The following is a 15,753-nucleotide window of genomic DNA, read 5'->3' as shown; positions in this document are numbered from 1 at the left end:
CCCTGATGAATTACAGCGGGGGTGGCCGCGCGCCGCGGAACTCCTTCGCGGTGCCGGAAAGCACTAACGTCGCAAAAGGCCCCGCTGGATTAGGCGGCCCATTCACCCTTCCGCTTAGCTTTCGCTGTCATTGGCTGGCGGCGGAGTATATAAAGACGTCACTTCCGGCCTCCGGCCTTTTTCCGCGCTACCCAGGGAGGGGTCCATACGGCGTTGTTTTGCGTGAGTCCCCTGTGGGGTTCCCGGCGTCCCCCAAATAGTCCCAAAGGCTATTAAAATAGCCTTCCGCTGGAGTGAGGGGTGCGAGGACTGGGGATGGAAGCCGGCAGGCAAAGCGGGTCTATCTCAGGCTCTGCGCCCAGCCGCCCGCACGTGGCCGAACTCGGGCCCGCGGGTTCCCACGGTGTCCCCGGAGCGCGCGGAGGTCGTGCTGGAGCCAGGGCACCGGGTGAGGGTGCGGGCCGGGCTGCGACTGGGCGGCCGTGGCGCAGCAAACAGGATCAGCGTACCGCGCTGCAGTTGCTTCGGACCCCGGCATTCGGCCGGCCGTGAGCTCAGGCCCCCGGTCCCGGTTTACGACAGCAATTTGGGCTGGTTGATGTATCCCGTTCGCGTTAAGATACCTGGCAAGGTTTTGTAGAAAATCAGTTGTGACCGTAGAGGGAAATAATTGTGAAGCGCCTTGCCTTCAATCCGCTTGAAAATAAACTTGTTCGCATCTGGTTATTTTTGCTCATCGGTAACTCGACTCCCGGTTGCCCCCTGGAATGTTAAGTGGCAAATCACCGTTTTCATTTTGCTTAATTATTTGGGTGTTTTTCCCATCTCCACGCACTCAAGATGTGCCGCAATTGTGTAATGTGTGGGATTGGTCTGTTCTGTTGAGTCTTTTTCCATTACACTACTGTAAAAGGTGTGGTCCTTGGGCTGTGTTCAAATAGGTTGCTTGGCTCGCCAGGGTAGTTAGAATGCACCTGGTCCCATAACCCACTGAAATGAAATGAAAATAGCTGGATGGTTAACCGTTGTTTTCCAGGTTCCCGTCGTAACTTAAAGGGAAACTTTCACAATGTCCGGAGCCCTTGATGTTCTGCAAATGAAGGAGGAGGATGTCCTCAAATTTCTTGCCGCAGGAACCCACTTAGGTGGCACCAACCTTGACTTCCAGATGGAACAGTACATCTACAAAAGGAAAAGTGATGGTCAGTTGTTGCTTTGATTTGGGAGGGAGGGCATTCCAACTAAGTAATAAATGAAACCAGGTGTTTACATCGGAAGTAAGCTTTAAGACTTAAGTGCTTAACGTAGGGCACCTGGTCAACTCAGCTGATACAGCATGCGTCTCTTAATCTTAAAAAAAAATTCCTTGAAATTTTTTTTTACAAAACAAGAAACAAAAGTGTCCTGGTGGTTTTTGGAAGGACCGCTTTCTGGGCTCCAGTGCAGGAGTATGTCAGTTGATAGGTTCTGGGACTTAGGTTGGGCCATGAGATGTATAAATGATGAGGAAGCTCATTAGTTTATCTTCCATAGTGTCTTGTGTTTCACAGGTACTGAAAGCAGGTTCATTTGAATTTTATTTTTTTAAGATCTTTGAGTAATCTGTACTTAATGTGGGGCTCACACTCCTGACCCCAGGGTCACATGTTCTAACTGAGCCGGTCAGGCGTTCCCTTCGTTCAACTGAATTCTGAGAGTAAACTAGAGCAAGAGCTAAGACCTTAATGAGGAGGCTTGGAAGGTACTAGAAAAGGGAAGGTAGGTTGTGAAGACTTCGGAAGGTATGTTGGGCAAGGCAGTGCTTCAAGCTCAGATGGAGCCACTGAGGAACTTAAGCCTGGGGGTTGTGTGCTGTGAAGCAGTTTGGGGTGAAATCTGGCATTGAGACAGGGTGTAAGGAAAGTGGGGCTGGAGAGCAGGAGGTGGGTGAGAACTTACCGGAATCTGGATGGGCCTTGATGGAGGCTTAGGGCGGGAAAGGACCAAGAAGATGCACTTTGTCTACCGAACTAAGCTGCACACTATTAAAGCTCAGGGTGGAGGCCAGCCTTGGCCGATGAACTTCTGAGTGTCGGAAGTGTGCTAGATAAATTGCAGGATTTTCGCTAACACCAGTAGAGCCCGCCTCTGTGACTGGAGATTGATAGGACTCGCTGCCACATTCGGCCTTTTAGAACAAAGTCCACTTGAAAATTAAGTCTGGTACTACAAAGCTCTCTGCCATCACCTAGGTATCTACATCATCAATCTGAAGAGAACCTGGGAGAAGCTTCTGCTGGCAGCTCGGGCCATCGTTGCCATTGAAAACCCAGCTGATGTCAGTGTCATATCATCCCGGAATACTGGCCAGGTTTGGAAACAATATGCTTGGTTTTTAGAAATCTTGAATTGCCCGGATTCAGTGTTTTCAGTTTACACGCTACTTGGCATCTGGAAGAGTGTTGAGCTTTGTTTTTTCCTGTGTGTTTTCTTGTGCCACTAGGTCCTGACATAATCCTGTAAAAATGGCTTATCATATGTTTCTGTAGTCAGACTTTTCTCTTGAAAATGATGAAACATTGGGTCCAAGCTTTGGTGCCAACTGCAGAATTTTTCAGAAAGGTTTTCTAATAGGGTGCCAGTCCTCATCCAAGTCTCCAAGCAAGAGTAGAAATCTTTGCTAACGTAAATAACTTAGTTTTTTTTTGTTTTTTTTTTTTTAATGTTTTTTTGTTTTATTTTTGAGACAGAGAGAGACAAAGCATGAACGGGGGAGGGACAGAGAGAGGGGAGACACAGAATCAGAAGCAGGCTCCAGGCTCTGAGCCATCAGCCCAGAGCCCGACGCGGGGCTCGAACTCAGGGACCGCGAGATCGTGACCTGAGCTGAAGTCAGACGCTTAACCGACTGAGCCACCCAGGCGCCCCAATAACTTAGTTTTTTTAATAGCCAATGGGTAAAACTTGTATTGCCCCATTTCTGTTTTGACAATTCTTTGTTTTTCTGTGGAGAAAACCAGTGGATTCCTTAAAAACTGATTTATGGTTGAGCCTTGAACAGCACGGTGGATTAGGGGCACCAACCCCCAACGTGGTCAAAAATCTGTTTTAACTTCTGGCTCCCCCAAAACTCAGCTGTTAATAGCCTTCAATACCTTTGGAAGCCTTACCGATAACCTAAGTAGTCAATTAGCACGTTTTGTATGCTGTATGTAGTACGTACTGTATTTTAAAGAATAAGCCAGAAGGGAAAATACTGTAGAGTGCTGTTAAAAAAAATATCCACATATAAGTGGACCTGAAGAGTTTAAAACATGTATTCGAGTCCACTACAGGAGGTTTAGCAAGGATTTCATTGACCCCGATTCTAATTTGAAAAAGATGTTTGACTTGGATTTTGACAGATATTTAAATCGTGTAGTAAGACAGGTTCATTTGTATTGTTTAGGTTGACCGTAAAATTGATTGCCACGAACCGAAGATGTGTTTTGCGCGGGGGGTTATTCTCCAGAGGCTGACTTGTATCAGGACCCCTAGTTTGGTGCACGGTAGAAGACTTAAGGATTGCTGTAGAGTGGACCCAGTGACCACTCTCATGGCTTTCCTTAGCAAAAATTTACTGAGCATCTGTATTGGCCAGGCAGTGTTGCAGGGAGCTTGGGATGTAGCAGAAAAGACGTGACTCTGACTTTTTTAGGGATGCAGGAAATAAGTGTTCAGAGGAACTCTGCCTTTTTTAAGGGATGCAGGAAATAAGTTTTACGGGGTAAAAAGGAAGGGTATGTTGCTGTGGTGTATAGGGTAGCTGCGATGGAATTCGACCAGAGCAGAGAAGGGCTTATTGGTGTGTCGGGCACTGTTGTGTGCTGTGTTGACTCGTCGTCACGGCCCCGTGAAGAATGTGGAAGCACACGAGTGACCTGCCCGCGTCACTCAGCAGAGTGACCTGCCCGGTTCTTGAAACCAGCCGGTGGGAGTGGGGAGAGCATTCCAGACAGGATCAGAGGGTGGGGCGTGCTTACTGTTTCTGGGCCCCAGTTCTGCAAGTAGTTGTCAGGGAACGCCGAGGACAAAGAATTACTGGGTGTCTGAAGTGCTTTGATGTTTTCACTGTTGGAAGGGAGCCGCTTCGGCGGTTACAGACCCGGGTGTCGGCACACGGACGCTTGGGGGAGTTCCTGCGATGCCATTTCTCGAGCGCTGGTAACTCTCGATGTTCGTTCTTCAAGCGAGCTGTGCTGAAGTTTGCTGCTGCGACCGGAGCCACTCCTATTGCTGGCCGCTTCACTCCCGGAACCTTCACTAACCAGATCCAGGCAGCCTTCCGGGAGCCCAGACTTCTGGTGGTCACCGATCCCAGGGCTGACCACCAGCCTCTCACCGAGGCGTCTTACGTTAACCTGCCTACCATCGCTCTGTGTAACACAGACTCTCCTCTGCGCTATGTGGACATCGCCATCCCTTGCAACAACAAGGTAATAACGCTGTGACGTCCACCAGAGCTCACGAGAGCGCTACGGGAACAGCTGGGCATTCCTCTGCACATTGTTAGAGCTTGGAGTTGAGGCTCTGGCCGATGAACTCACAAGTGTAGGTAGTGTGCTACACAAGGGGCAAGTCTTTCGCTAACACCACAAGGGTCTCTGGCCCAGTGAGTGGAGTTTGATAGTAATTCTTGCTACAAGTATGATTTGAGTGTGTCAGAACTTTAAGGAGAAATCATTTAAGTGGCGTGTGTGTTCGTCTGCTCTTCTCCGTATTTCTTAACTGCTTGGGCCTCTCGGGCATTACTAGGCCTTTCTGTTTTCAGAGCAACTGGATGAACTGCTATGAAATCCTAAAAAGGTGGGTTGCCTGTGATTCAAATCGGCCCGGTTTCCTGGGTCTCAAAACCCTGGTTCCGTGTAAGAATCCCCCAAAGAGATGTTTTAATAGCAGTATCAGTGTCCAGGCACTCACAGGTATTTCATTTCATGGGTGGAGTCTTGATAGTTGTGTTTTCATCCCCCTGGTTCCAGTGACCATCAAGATTGAGACGAATTTCTAGAGTGCTCTGTTAGAAGTACACTGTCTGCAAACCAAGAGACGGGTCTCCTATCTCTTGGTACCGAGGACCTGGATGATGGGACAGATGGGTGGATTGGGGAAGGACGTGCTGTTGGGGATTGACCAAGCGTCACTTGTTAACACCTGGCGCTCCCGCAGGGAGCTCACTCGGTGGGTCTGATGTGGTGGATGCTGGCCCGGGAAGTTCTGCGCATGCGTGGCACCATCTCCCGTGAACACCCCTGGGAGGTCATGCCTGACCTCTACTTCTATAGGGATCCTGAAGAGGTAAGTTTGCTCCCCAAAGGCTTGTGGACACGTAAGTAAATCAGACCTCTTGGTTTGTGCTCAAGAAGTAAAATTTACTGGTCCCTATACGCTTTGTCTTCACCAGATTGAAAAGGAAGAGCAGGCTGCTGCCGAAAAGGCTGTGACCAAGGAGGAATTTCAGGGTGAATGGACTGCTCCGGCTCCTGAGTTCACTGCTACGCAGCCCGAGGTCGCAGACTGGTCCGAAGGCGTGCAGGTGCCCTCCGTGCCTATCCAGCAGTTCCCCACTGGTACGGGTCCTGATGCTTCAGGCTGGCGGCTTGCATCTTGGGGGGTTTGTAGTCTAGCTTGAAGGATCTCCCTGGCTATGTAGCGTCAGAAGGTTTTCATCCCAGTGTGCTCTAGCTGAGCTGCTAACTTGACAGATGGGAGTTGGGTGTTTTTGAAGTGGTTTGGCCTCGGGTGTTTGTCCTTTGAAATGTGTATCTGGTGGGATTCAGGGCACGGTGCTGGGTGGGGGTAGGGCGACGAGAACACTGAAGGGGCCTGACTGTTCTTTGGTGTTTCCTTAACAGAGGACTGGAGCGCTCAGCCCGCCACGGAAGACTGGTCTGCAGCCCCCACTGCTCAGGCCACCGAATGGGTGGGAACCACCACCGAGTGGTCTTGAGCTGCTCTTCTGCGGAGAAACAAAATGGAAATAAGGTTGACGGAAAATAAACCGTTTCTGTAAGTTGGGTCCATGTCTGTCTGTTTTGCATTCCAAATCAAGATGCCTGGGATTACTTCGGGTCTTGATGTTCCTTTTACTTCTAAAGCCCACTCTTTTTTTTCCATTTTTTTAAATAAAATTTTGGTTTTTGATCATTTATTGTCAAGTTAGCTAACATACGGTGTCTACAGTGTAGTCTTGGCTTTAGGAGTAGATTCCTGTGATTCACTACTTAACATACAGCACCCAGTACTCACCCCATGAAGCGCTCTCCTCAGTTCCCGTCTCCCCCCCCCCCCCCCCCCCCCCCCCCCCCCCCCCCCCCCCCCGCAATCCCCCACTTCCATCAACCCTCGCTTCTCTGTATTTAAGAGTCCCTTAGGGCTTGCCTCCCTCTCTGTAACTTAGTTTTCCTTCCCTTCCCCTGTGGTCTTCTGTTAAGTACCTGTCTTTGACTTAACTTCACTTAGCATAATACCCGCCAGTTCTGTTCACGTTCCAAATGGCAAGATGTCATGCTTTTTCATCGCCAAGTAGTCCGTTGTATGTATACACATCTTCAAGTCCACGTTAGTTAGAAGACAGCGCTGCTTTCTTAGGAGTTTCCCTGCACTTCCCTTTTGCGTAGGGAACAGCTGTTGTGAACGTAGATTTAAATAATTGTAAATAGGTGGTAACCCTGGAAATATTTTTCCCTAGGTCCGACCCAATATTCTTGTATTGCCATCTGCATTGGTAGATTGTGTCGAGTCAGTTCTGAAGGAAATTCTCAGTCACCGCCCTGCTGTTAATGCCAGTTACGCAGCCAAACCTTGGATAACATCTGGCATTTGAAAAACCTGCCTAGGGCCCGGGTGGGATGCCTTCTACTCTGGAGCCACTAGAGGGCCCCAGCCTGTCACCAGGTCAGCTTGCCTACAGGTTCTAGGAGGGTTGTATGGGTGTATGGAAAGGGCATTAGATGATGTTCTCCATATTTGCCATTTACTACACATTTTCAATTGTTTAAAATGTCTAGCAGCTTTCCTGATTTCACAATAACATTTGACCCATTAAAACAAGGGGAATGCCTGGGTGGCTCAGTCAGTTAAGCGTCAGGCTCTTGGTTTTGGCCCTGGTCATGATCTCAGCTTTGTGGGTTTGAGCCCCACATTGGGCTCTGCACCAGCAGTGCTGAGCGGAGCCTTCTTGGGATCATCTCCCTCTCCACCCTCCCCCACTCATGTGCCCACTCTAACTTTAAAAAAAAAAATGAGAATGGAGAAATAGGGTGGGCCCAGGTTTTGAGGAACCTGAATTTACATCGGTTCACTCCCCTCTTGGAAGAGCTGTGTGTGTCCACGTTCCCTTATTCCCAGGGCTCCTTCCCGGGTGGGGGGGCAATAAAGGGATCCCGTAGCCCAAGCATCAGTAGCTTCGTGGGGTTTCTGCGCTGACTGTTCAGAGCAAGGACGCCTCTGCCGTTGGCCTGCAAAGCTCTGATGTGCTTAGACCTGCAGCCCGTGGCACTTTCAAGTGCTGCCAAATGGTCAGCCCCACCAATTCCTGGATTCAGGATGGCTGGGGTGAGGGACAGGTGCGGGAGGAGGACGGGGAAGACCTTAGGTTCAGAGGAGGTGTAAACGGTGCTAAGAGCTCATTTATCAGATGAGGAGGTGGAGGAGGCTGTTCCCGAAAGGACTAGGAAAACACTAGGTTTCCTGGCAATTTAGTCTGTATTCCAGAAAATAGTCCTGACATCACATGCTGACGTAATTGCTGGCCCAGCTCCCATCCCTACCCTCAAGCCGTGTGTACCAGGGGCCCGTGCCTTCCAACCTGGGCACCTGTCTGCATTGCTTTTGCTCCTTGCTCTGGCCCTTGCCTCCTGGCTTCCCACAGCAGTTCCACAAACAGCCTTTTCCCCCTAGAATCTAAGTTCTTCAACTTGAACCCCAGACCGAAAAGACCAGGGACGGGATTCCCTTGGCCCAGTTGGGTGATGCCCACTGTGATACAGCCAGATCCCAGATGGAATTTCTCACAGATCCTACTTGGGTTCAGCTTGCCCGGGGCCTCACACCCTCCTCGCTGCCTCCAGGAGAATTAGATTCTGTTCCTCATGTCAACTGAGATTCTGCCCCAACCCAGGACCTAAGGTGGCCCAGACCTAAGTCACTCCACTCTGGGCCAATACGGCTGCAGTCCAGTGCCTTTGAGCCAGCCCGATGTGGAAAAGCATCTTAAACTAATTCAAACACCCGTTTTTCAGCTCAGTGGTGCCTACCTGATGGTCAATGCCCGAGCGCTGCTGAATCTAAGTGACTAATCTCCCCCTCCAAGTGTTCACCCTGCAACCTGCCACTGGGGCTTTCCCCCATGGGCGTCGGCAGCCTTGAGTCTTCAGGGACTAGTACTGGTTCAAGGAGGAAGACTCCTCCCTCCCCGGTACCGCACTTGAGTTGGCCCAGTGGGCCTCCTCTAGTCACACAGGCACGGTCTTCCCAGACAGATCTCTTGTCCCGCCTGACCCTGGAAACTGCTGTGAATAATACACGGCTTTTTTATTGTGGAAACAATGCTTAACATGCGGCGATTAAGCCTCCGGCTTCAGGATTTTCTTGTTTTTACCACAGCTTCCAGCTCTGGACGCACGTCTCGGGTTTTGTCTCCTAAACTCACAGAAACAATTCCATACAGAGGTCTGTAGAGTTTCCCCTCTCCTCCCCCCGCTTTCCTAAGTACCTTGGGGACTTCTCCTTCCGTAGGACACGTGTCTCGCATCCCAGTGCAAGGGCAAATTGGCATCCCCACTGGATTCAGCCTAATACCGAATCTGACACTTGGTAGATAGCACTAAGCACTCTCCGAACAGAGCAAGTGGTTAAGAGTAAATGGTAGGGATTTACTGAGCGTTTAAGAAAGAGCTGGAGAGGTAAACTCCATTTGGCAAGCCTGAGGCTCCCACCAAGACTTGAGGTGCCCACTCTCTCTGGCGCCTTGTCCAGTGGCACGTGGCTCCGCACAGGCAGCTGCGTCGCCTGCTTTGAACTTCCCTAGGGTGTTGGTGTTTAAACTTCACGTAGGGTGTGTTAGCCCTACGTCAGAGCCGCGGGCTCACGTGGCGTTTCAAGAACGGGCTGCACTCCCTGAGGTTGGCTTGGGTTGTGGTCTTCTGAGGAGTGGGTGGGTGAGACTGGGTCTGGTCTGGGTCATGGCCAGGCACGAAGGACAGACACCCTCATATATCCCAGTGACCCGTGAAGGGACCCTGGCCATTGCATTACTATTGACCTCATGTGCCACTAGGTAGGATAGCAGAAGCGGGCTTTGGAATCAGACACGCCTGAGACGATGAAAGCCCTGCTCAGCTCCTTCCCCCTGTGTGGCTCTGGGCAAGAGACAATGTCATCAAGTGGCCCAAGTGACCCCGGCATGGGCATATTCATAGGGATCTGATTCGGGAATTGCTGTGCACAGCAATTACCCTGGGTCCGGGCACATAGTAAACATTCTACGTGTCACATTGTCTTTTGTTAGTACAGAATTTAAAAATAATTTTTAATTGTCAAATGCACCATATATGCAAGATGATGACAAAAGACATATTTGTATATCCTTGAATAAGAATCAGACGAAGGCCTCTGCAATCCTTATGCAGGTTTTGAAACAGAAAGGTGCCGGGACCCGAGAAGGTTGCCATGGGAACGTCCTGTTCCTTGTCCCGAGAAGTCACAGGGCTCCTCTCCTGCAATCCCTTGGTTCACTTGATTGTTTTAGCTAAGTGGGCCCTTTCAAGGATTGTTTCTAGTCTCCCTGTTTTTGAGCTTCCTGTAGATGGAAACATAGCATATCTTGTGTGATTTGCTTCTTGTCCTCAGTGTTATTTCTGTGCCTTTCATCCCCGTTGCCATGTTCCTACAGAGTCGTCCATGACGTCAATATCCTGAATGACCATTTGGGTTACTTCCATGTTCTGGCCGTTGTCAACAGAGCTCCTTTGAACATTTTTTGACCCCGGTGCACCAAAATTTCCCCACAGTGGCCTTCAACTCCAACTTCACCAGATAACGTCAGATGGTTTCACAACCGTATACAAAATCCTATAAAAACACAGCCACGAACCTCAGTAACTTCTATTGAAGACACCGTCCTTTCCTCAGTGGTCAGAACCCCTGCCTCTCAAAGTCCAGGGTCCATCCATGCAGGATCCCATGGCCTCCCTCTTCTACCCTCTGCTCTGTGAGTCAGTCCCTGGGCCAGCGCCCCACTGTCCTCCCTTTTTACTGGAATTTCATAATCTATTATGGCAACAGGTGTGGCAATCCTCCTGCCTTCTTTTCTTCAAGAGGGTCTTGGCTATTACTGATCGGTTCCTTGTTATATACGTTTTTTAAAACAATTAGTACAGTTCTACTATAAACCCAGTTGGGATCGCATTGATTCTATAATTTAGGGCAGTGCCGACTGATTTACAGCATTGAGTTTTTTGATCCATGAACAACCTTTATCTCTTGCCAGTTTCTCATTTTATGTCCTTCCCTCAATGGAATTTTGTAAGTTTTCCTGGAGAGGTTTTGCACATCTTCTGATAAATTTATTCCTAGGTACTCAAGATGTTTTAAGCCGTACCCCTTACGAAACTACTCTTAGGGATCTCGTAACAACTTTATCCATATTCTAAATAATGTAGATATCCGATGGTAAATGTCACTGTTGCCATGGGGCTTCTGACCCTGCCTGAGCAGTCCAGACCTTTTGTGCAAGGCAAGGATGGCATTACTAAATTCCATCCATGAAAAACCTGCGCCAAACCCCCAAGCCACACATTGTACTCCTTGAGTAGAGCAGAGCCTGTCAAACTTCTGGTGCTAAGTGTAGCAGGCTTCACTTAGGAATAACCCAAGAATCAATCAGTTTTATCTCTGCCAAGAATCTCAAGTAAAATCAGAATTCAACATTCAACAAATATTTATTAAGGACTTACTCTAGACCAGACATTATGCTAAGCACTGGGGATAGAGTAGTGAATGAAATCAAAGCTTGCGACCTTGTGGCATATATTTTGATCGGGGAGGCGAGTCATTAGTTAACAAGGAAACCATTTTCTATGGGGACAGAAGTGATGGGAACACGGAGAAGGTCTGCCTAAAACAAGAATCCTAGGCATTAGGCTACAGAAAAGAGAAACAAATGGAGAGAATCGTGGGGGAGAATAAAAAAAGAGCGCGAAGAAACCCCTCTGGAAGGAGTCTCCACGCAGCTTCACCAAGTGGAGCTGAGAGAGGTTTACTCTCATGGGGGGCTGGGGGCCTTTACCAGAGGCCATCGAGTCTCTTGGAGCCCTTGCTATGTGAAAGGTGTAGATCTCCTGTCTGCCCCCTGGAAAATTCACCTACATTTTTTCTCCCTTCTCCTTTAGATATGTCTGGAAATGAGTTGGGGACCAGGAAAAAATCTCTAACTGCATAGACATGTACCCCAGTTCTGTCCCCTGCTGTACCCTTAATGAAAGACAACGGCCCAGGAAGCACTTTCCCCTCTCCATGGTGGCTGGCTCAGCTCACACTGGCACAAGGCACACCCCACATTGCCAAGAAGTGCCCATGATCATGTCCCCACTAAAAGGCCCTCCACCACCTACTCAGCCATTGACCTCTGTTTTCCCTTCTACCCAATGCCCTATCCTAACCCAAAGGTATCTTCAATTTATGCTTTGCAAGAGAAAGGCGCAGCCTTCAGCCTGGGGAAGTAGTTCTCCAGAACATCACGGCCATGCATACGACCGTGCCCAGGGCCTCACAGGCTTGTAAGCCTGAAGGAATGAAGGGCTGGTTTGACATTTATTTCAAAATCTCTTATAGAGGACTTTTGTTTTTGTTTTTGTATTAGTGTATATCATTTCATATGGTTAAGTAAATTGGTTTTCAAAACAATGTCTATGACTACTCTGCATTTGCAACTTAGAAATGAAGAAATATGATCATCACAATTTAAAAGAAACAGAGCAGATTTAACAATAAGACACTGTTGGAGAAAAGTCTGGTGAACTAGAAAAACATAGGAAGAAATTACAAGGAGAACAGAGGGACAGAAAATCAGAAAGAGAAGATACACAGAAGGTAAAATGAAAACGTCAAACATCTAGTTGGGAATTGCAGCAGGAGAGGAGAGAGAGAATGAGGAAAGTCGGTGTCAAAAAGAAAAGGCTGAGAACTTTCTGAAATTCTCATGCATCCACAAATTCAGGAATCCCACTGTGTACCAAGTAGGATCAATTTTTAAAAACGTATCCTTTACGTTGTTGAGGAATCATGGAAACACCAAAAATGAAAGTGTTCTTGAAAGCAGCCAAGGAGACAAGAACACCCGAGTGTTCCCATCAATGGTGACAGGAGACGGTCGGATGAGAAAAATGAATGGTCCACCCAGCTCTGTTATCCAAGAACTGGGATAATCTAAAGACTTTTCCAGAAAACAAAAAGTTAATAAGGGGGGCAAAAGTGATGCCAGAAGGAGGCTGTGGCCAAGAGTGCTCGTGGTCCACCAATGTCCATCCTTCCTTCTTCCATAGTAATAGGTCCCCTGATTTTTGTGGCTGGGCATGGACTGAGCAACTGGTACCTCAGATTACCTGGTGGTAGAATGTTTGGTCAGGTTTTATTACCTGCATTATTTTGGAGGGTGGACTACAATTTGATCAATTATGTTGCATTAGGGAAATGGTAGGAAAGATCCAGAATGATGGCTTATGTTGACCATTTTTTGACTGCTTTGAGCCAAGTCATGAGAGAGACAAGAACTCCAGCTAATTCTAGCCAGCCACTAAAGCAGAAATGGAAGGATCCAGAGTTTTGCTAATATAGGCACATTCTACCTCTGGTCTCCATATACTCAGCCGGATATTTCTGTATAACCAAGTCAAACAGTTATGAGCTATGCATCTGAAGGGGCAGACTTTAAAGGAGATAACGTTCTCACTCTTTGGAAAGATGGCATGAAGGAAGGCGAGAGTAAAGTAGGATCCACCTACCATCAACAAGAAAGAAATCTGGTAAAATCAGATTATGGTAACAGGGCTTGGAACAGGAGCTCTCACACTCCCTGGTGGGCGTATAAATTGGTACAGTTTGGCATTATTTAGTAACCTCCTTAGAGATGCATTCCTTGGTGGTAAACATTATTGAAACGAAGAAAGCATCCAATTTCTGGGGTAAAAACCAAAAAGAGGGAAAAAAAAAGCATTCGATAAAATATATACAAAGAGCAGAGGGGGCGTTTCGAAGATCAAGCGTTTCAATGTCTTTGTTAATAAGAGAGGTTAAAATGTCAACTTTAGACTAGAAGAATGTCGGGGCACCTGGGTGGCTCAGTCTGTCAAGCGTCTGACTTCAGCTCAAGTCAGGATCTCACAGCTGGTGAGTTCGGGCCCCACATTGGGCTCTGTGCTGACAGCTCAGAGCCTGAAGCCTGCTTCGGATTCTGTGTCTCCTTATCTCTTTCTCTGCACACCCCCCTCATACTCTGTCTCTCTCTCTCTCTCAAAAAGAAACGCTAAAAATAATTTAGAATAGAAGAATGTCTCTCATCCCCACTCATTATATAATGCAACCTTGCCACTATCTCATGGGTGGAATCTGTGTCCTCCTTCAACCTGGGTGGAACTTTGCGACTCCCTCCACTAATAAGCAACAGTGGAAATGATGCTGGGTGGTTTCCAAGGATAGAGCATAAGAGTGCCCACCCCCTTCGGCCTGGGTCTCTTGGGACACTTGTTCTGGGAACACAGCCATCATCCAGGGCAGAAGCCCACTTGGAGAAGAAGCAAGGCCCCCTGCTCCCAGACCCTCGACCCGCCGCTGCTAGCCCACAGCCTGCATTCGCTTTCCAGTCATGGGGGTGATCTGGACTGGAAGTGGATGGTCCGGTCTCAGCTGGAGCCATCTCTGCGGATGCCGTGTGGAGCCAAGGGGAAGTCATTCCTGTCAAGCTCTGTCGACAAGCTCTGTCGAGTGTTTGTGAGCAGAAGAAATGAAAAAGCACTTTGGGAAAGTTGGTTATTCCACAATAGACACTTTGGGAAAGTTGGTTATTCCACAATAGACAGCTGCTGTGATGGAAAATCCTAGAGGCATTTTCACCACGGTCAGAAAGAAACGGATGCCTGCTATCGCCGTTCCTTTGTATCATAGCAATGAACTTCTCAGGCAATGCAGTTAGACAATTATACACCACAAGAGCCAGCTGACTTTCCTACAGAATCGACGGTAAGCACTTCTCCGTGATATTTTAGCATTTGTACCTATTGCATAGGTTAGTTATGTAATGAACTGTTAAGTGGCCACCACGTCGTTTATGTGTTTATTTTCCTATTTTTCACATTTTACAAAATTTCACCTTTTACAAACACAGCTATCGTGAAAATCCTTGCGGCTCGGGGACCACACGACAGGGACATTTTCTGAACTCGCAGGGTTAGTAGCGACAAAACAGAGTTCGGGGTTCAGAATATCATCGCCCACCATACAAAGCACTGACTTTTGTTAATCTGATTCATGGTTGTTTCTTTCACCTTAGGTGGAGAGCAATTGCTGACCTGTTTTGATTTCAATATCCAGGGAGAGGCGGCAAGGCTTACCGCTTTGAGCATTTCGCCATGCCACGAGAAATGGGTCTTGGTAGGGGCGCCTGGGTGGCTCAGTCGGTTAAGCGTCCGACTTCGGCTCAGGTCATGATCTCGCAGTTTGTGGGTTCGAGCCCCGCGTCAGGCTCCGTGCTGAGAGCTCGGGGCCTGGAGCCTGCTTCGGATTCTGTGTCTCCCCCTCTCTGTGCCCCTTCCCTGCTCATGCTCTGTGTCTCTCTGTCTCTCAATAATAAATAAATGTTAAAAAATATACATTTTTTAAAGGAAATGGGTCTTGGTAGCATACGATCCCCTCTCCTTGCAATAATCTATGCATAAGGTGATCAAATAAAAAAGCCACTGCCTGCCAGTGCTGCAAAAACAAAGAGAAAAATACTGGAAACTCTTACACCTTGTAATTTTGCTACTCAACGATATTTGCTGAAAACAATGCACTCTTCCTTGAGCTAGGAACATGGGATCTGACAAAGAGCTAGTAACATTCCCTACCCTCCAGGAATTTACCCCGCAATTTGGAAAGAAGACAAATAGAAAGGCATTTATCATGTGAAGGCACTAAAAAGCAGAGAGAGAGAGAGAGAGAGAGAGAGAGAGAGAGAGATCTATACCACTTCTTTTTTCCCTGTGAAATGGTTGGTTTATGAATTAAAGATACAGTACTTGAGAAAAACCTTCCATTTGCTTTTTCAAAGAATTTGTATCTTTCACCTTACCCATGCCTGTAATAGAGACTACCATCTAAATTGGGAAAGTGGAGGAATTTATGGCTTTAGTTCATCTAAATCCACAAACCTAAGCAGGGCACCTGACAGGTCACTATCAGTCATCCTGTTAACCACAGGAGGGCAGAGGAACTCTGCATGTGACGTTTCCTCGCTAGTATTTTCCAAACCCTGGTGAGGATCTGGGCCTTTCCCACCATCTGAGATCTGGTGCTCAGGACCAGAACGTGACACCCGGTGCTTAAAACGTGGCTTCTCACCTGTCACTCGGGCTCTCACCTTCACAAGGGATCCACCAAGAGACAGGTCAAAGGCCGGGGGGAAAGCGTCCCTTTTGTGACAGATTCACAAGGAATTGCTTGGAACCCCTCGTATCTTGCCAGTGATGGGCAATCCGAGGG

General features: G+C 48.1%; 1 protein-coding gene and 2 non-coding genes across 5 annotated transcripts; all 3 read left to right on the top strand.

Annotated features, from left to right (window-relative positions):
- The first annotated feature begins 105 nt into the window (after nucleotides 1-105).
- RPSA (ribosomal protein SA) lies at nucleotides 106-6,033 on the top strand. Of its 3 annotated transcripts, none has more exons than XM_045436488.1 (7): nucleotides 106-222; nucleotides 1,037-1,202; nucleotides 2,232-2,350; nucleotides 4,209-4,454; nucleotides 5,185-5,313; nucleotides 5,420-5,585; nucleotides 5,871-6,033. In XM_045436488.1, the coding sequence occupies exons 2-7, from the start codon at nucleotides 1,070-1,072 to the stop codon at nucleotides 5,963-5,965; spliced, it is 888 nt and encodes a 295-aa protein (XP_045292444.1). In that variant the 5' UTR covers nucleotides 106-222; nucleotides 1,037-1,069; the 3' UTR covers nucleotides 5,966-6,033. The 3 variants fall into 3 exon arrangements, with proteins under 3 accessions (XP_045292444.1, XP_045292446.1, XP_045292445.1); XM_045436490.1 differs by lacking the exon at nucleotides 5,871-6,033 and adding an exon at nucleotides 5,678-5,732 and having other exon boundaries at nucleotides 5,420-5,610; XM_045436489.1 differs by having other exon boundaries at nucleotides 208-448.
- LOC123576281 lies at nucleotides 2,014-2,164 on the top strand. Its single transcript, XR_006701291.1, has one exon. It is a non-coding gene; the product is annotated as a small nucleolar RNA SNORA62/SNORA6 family (small nucleolar RNA).
- On the top strand, nucleotides 4,517-4,665 carry LOC123576280. The gene has a single exon (XR_006701290.1). It is a non-coding gene; the product is annotated as a small nucleolar RNA SNORA62/SNORA6 family (small nucleolar RNA).
- Nucleotides 6,034-15,753: the final 9,720 nt, after the last annotated feature.

Source organism: Leopardus geoffroyi, chromosome C2 (genome assembly GCF_018350155.1).
Source record: "Leopardus geoffroyi isolate Oge1 chromosome C2, O.geoffroyi_Oge1_pat1.0, whole genome shotgun sequence".
Taxonomy (NCBI): Eukaryota; Metazoa; Chordata; class Mammalia; order Carnivora; family Felidae; genus Leopardus; species Leopardus geoffroyi.
This window is presented reverse-complemented; position numbering and strand designations above follow the sequence as displayed.

Coding starts and splice junctions, on each gene's coding strand:
- RPSA (XM_045436488.1), top strand. CDS start 1,070: ATGTCCGGAGCCCTTGATGTTCTGCAAATGAAGGAGGAGGATGTCCTC. Junction 1,203..2,231: donor CTACAAAAGGAAAAGTGATG/GTCAGTTGTTGC, acceptor GCCATCACCTAG/GTATCTACATCATCAATCTG. Junction 4,455..5,184: donor CCATCCCTTGCAACAACAAG/GTAATAACGCTG, acceptor GCGCTCCCGCAG/GGAGCTCACTCGGTGGGTCT.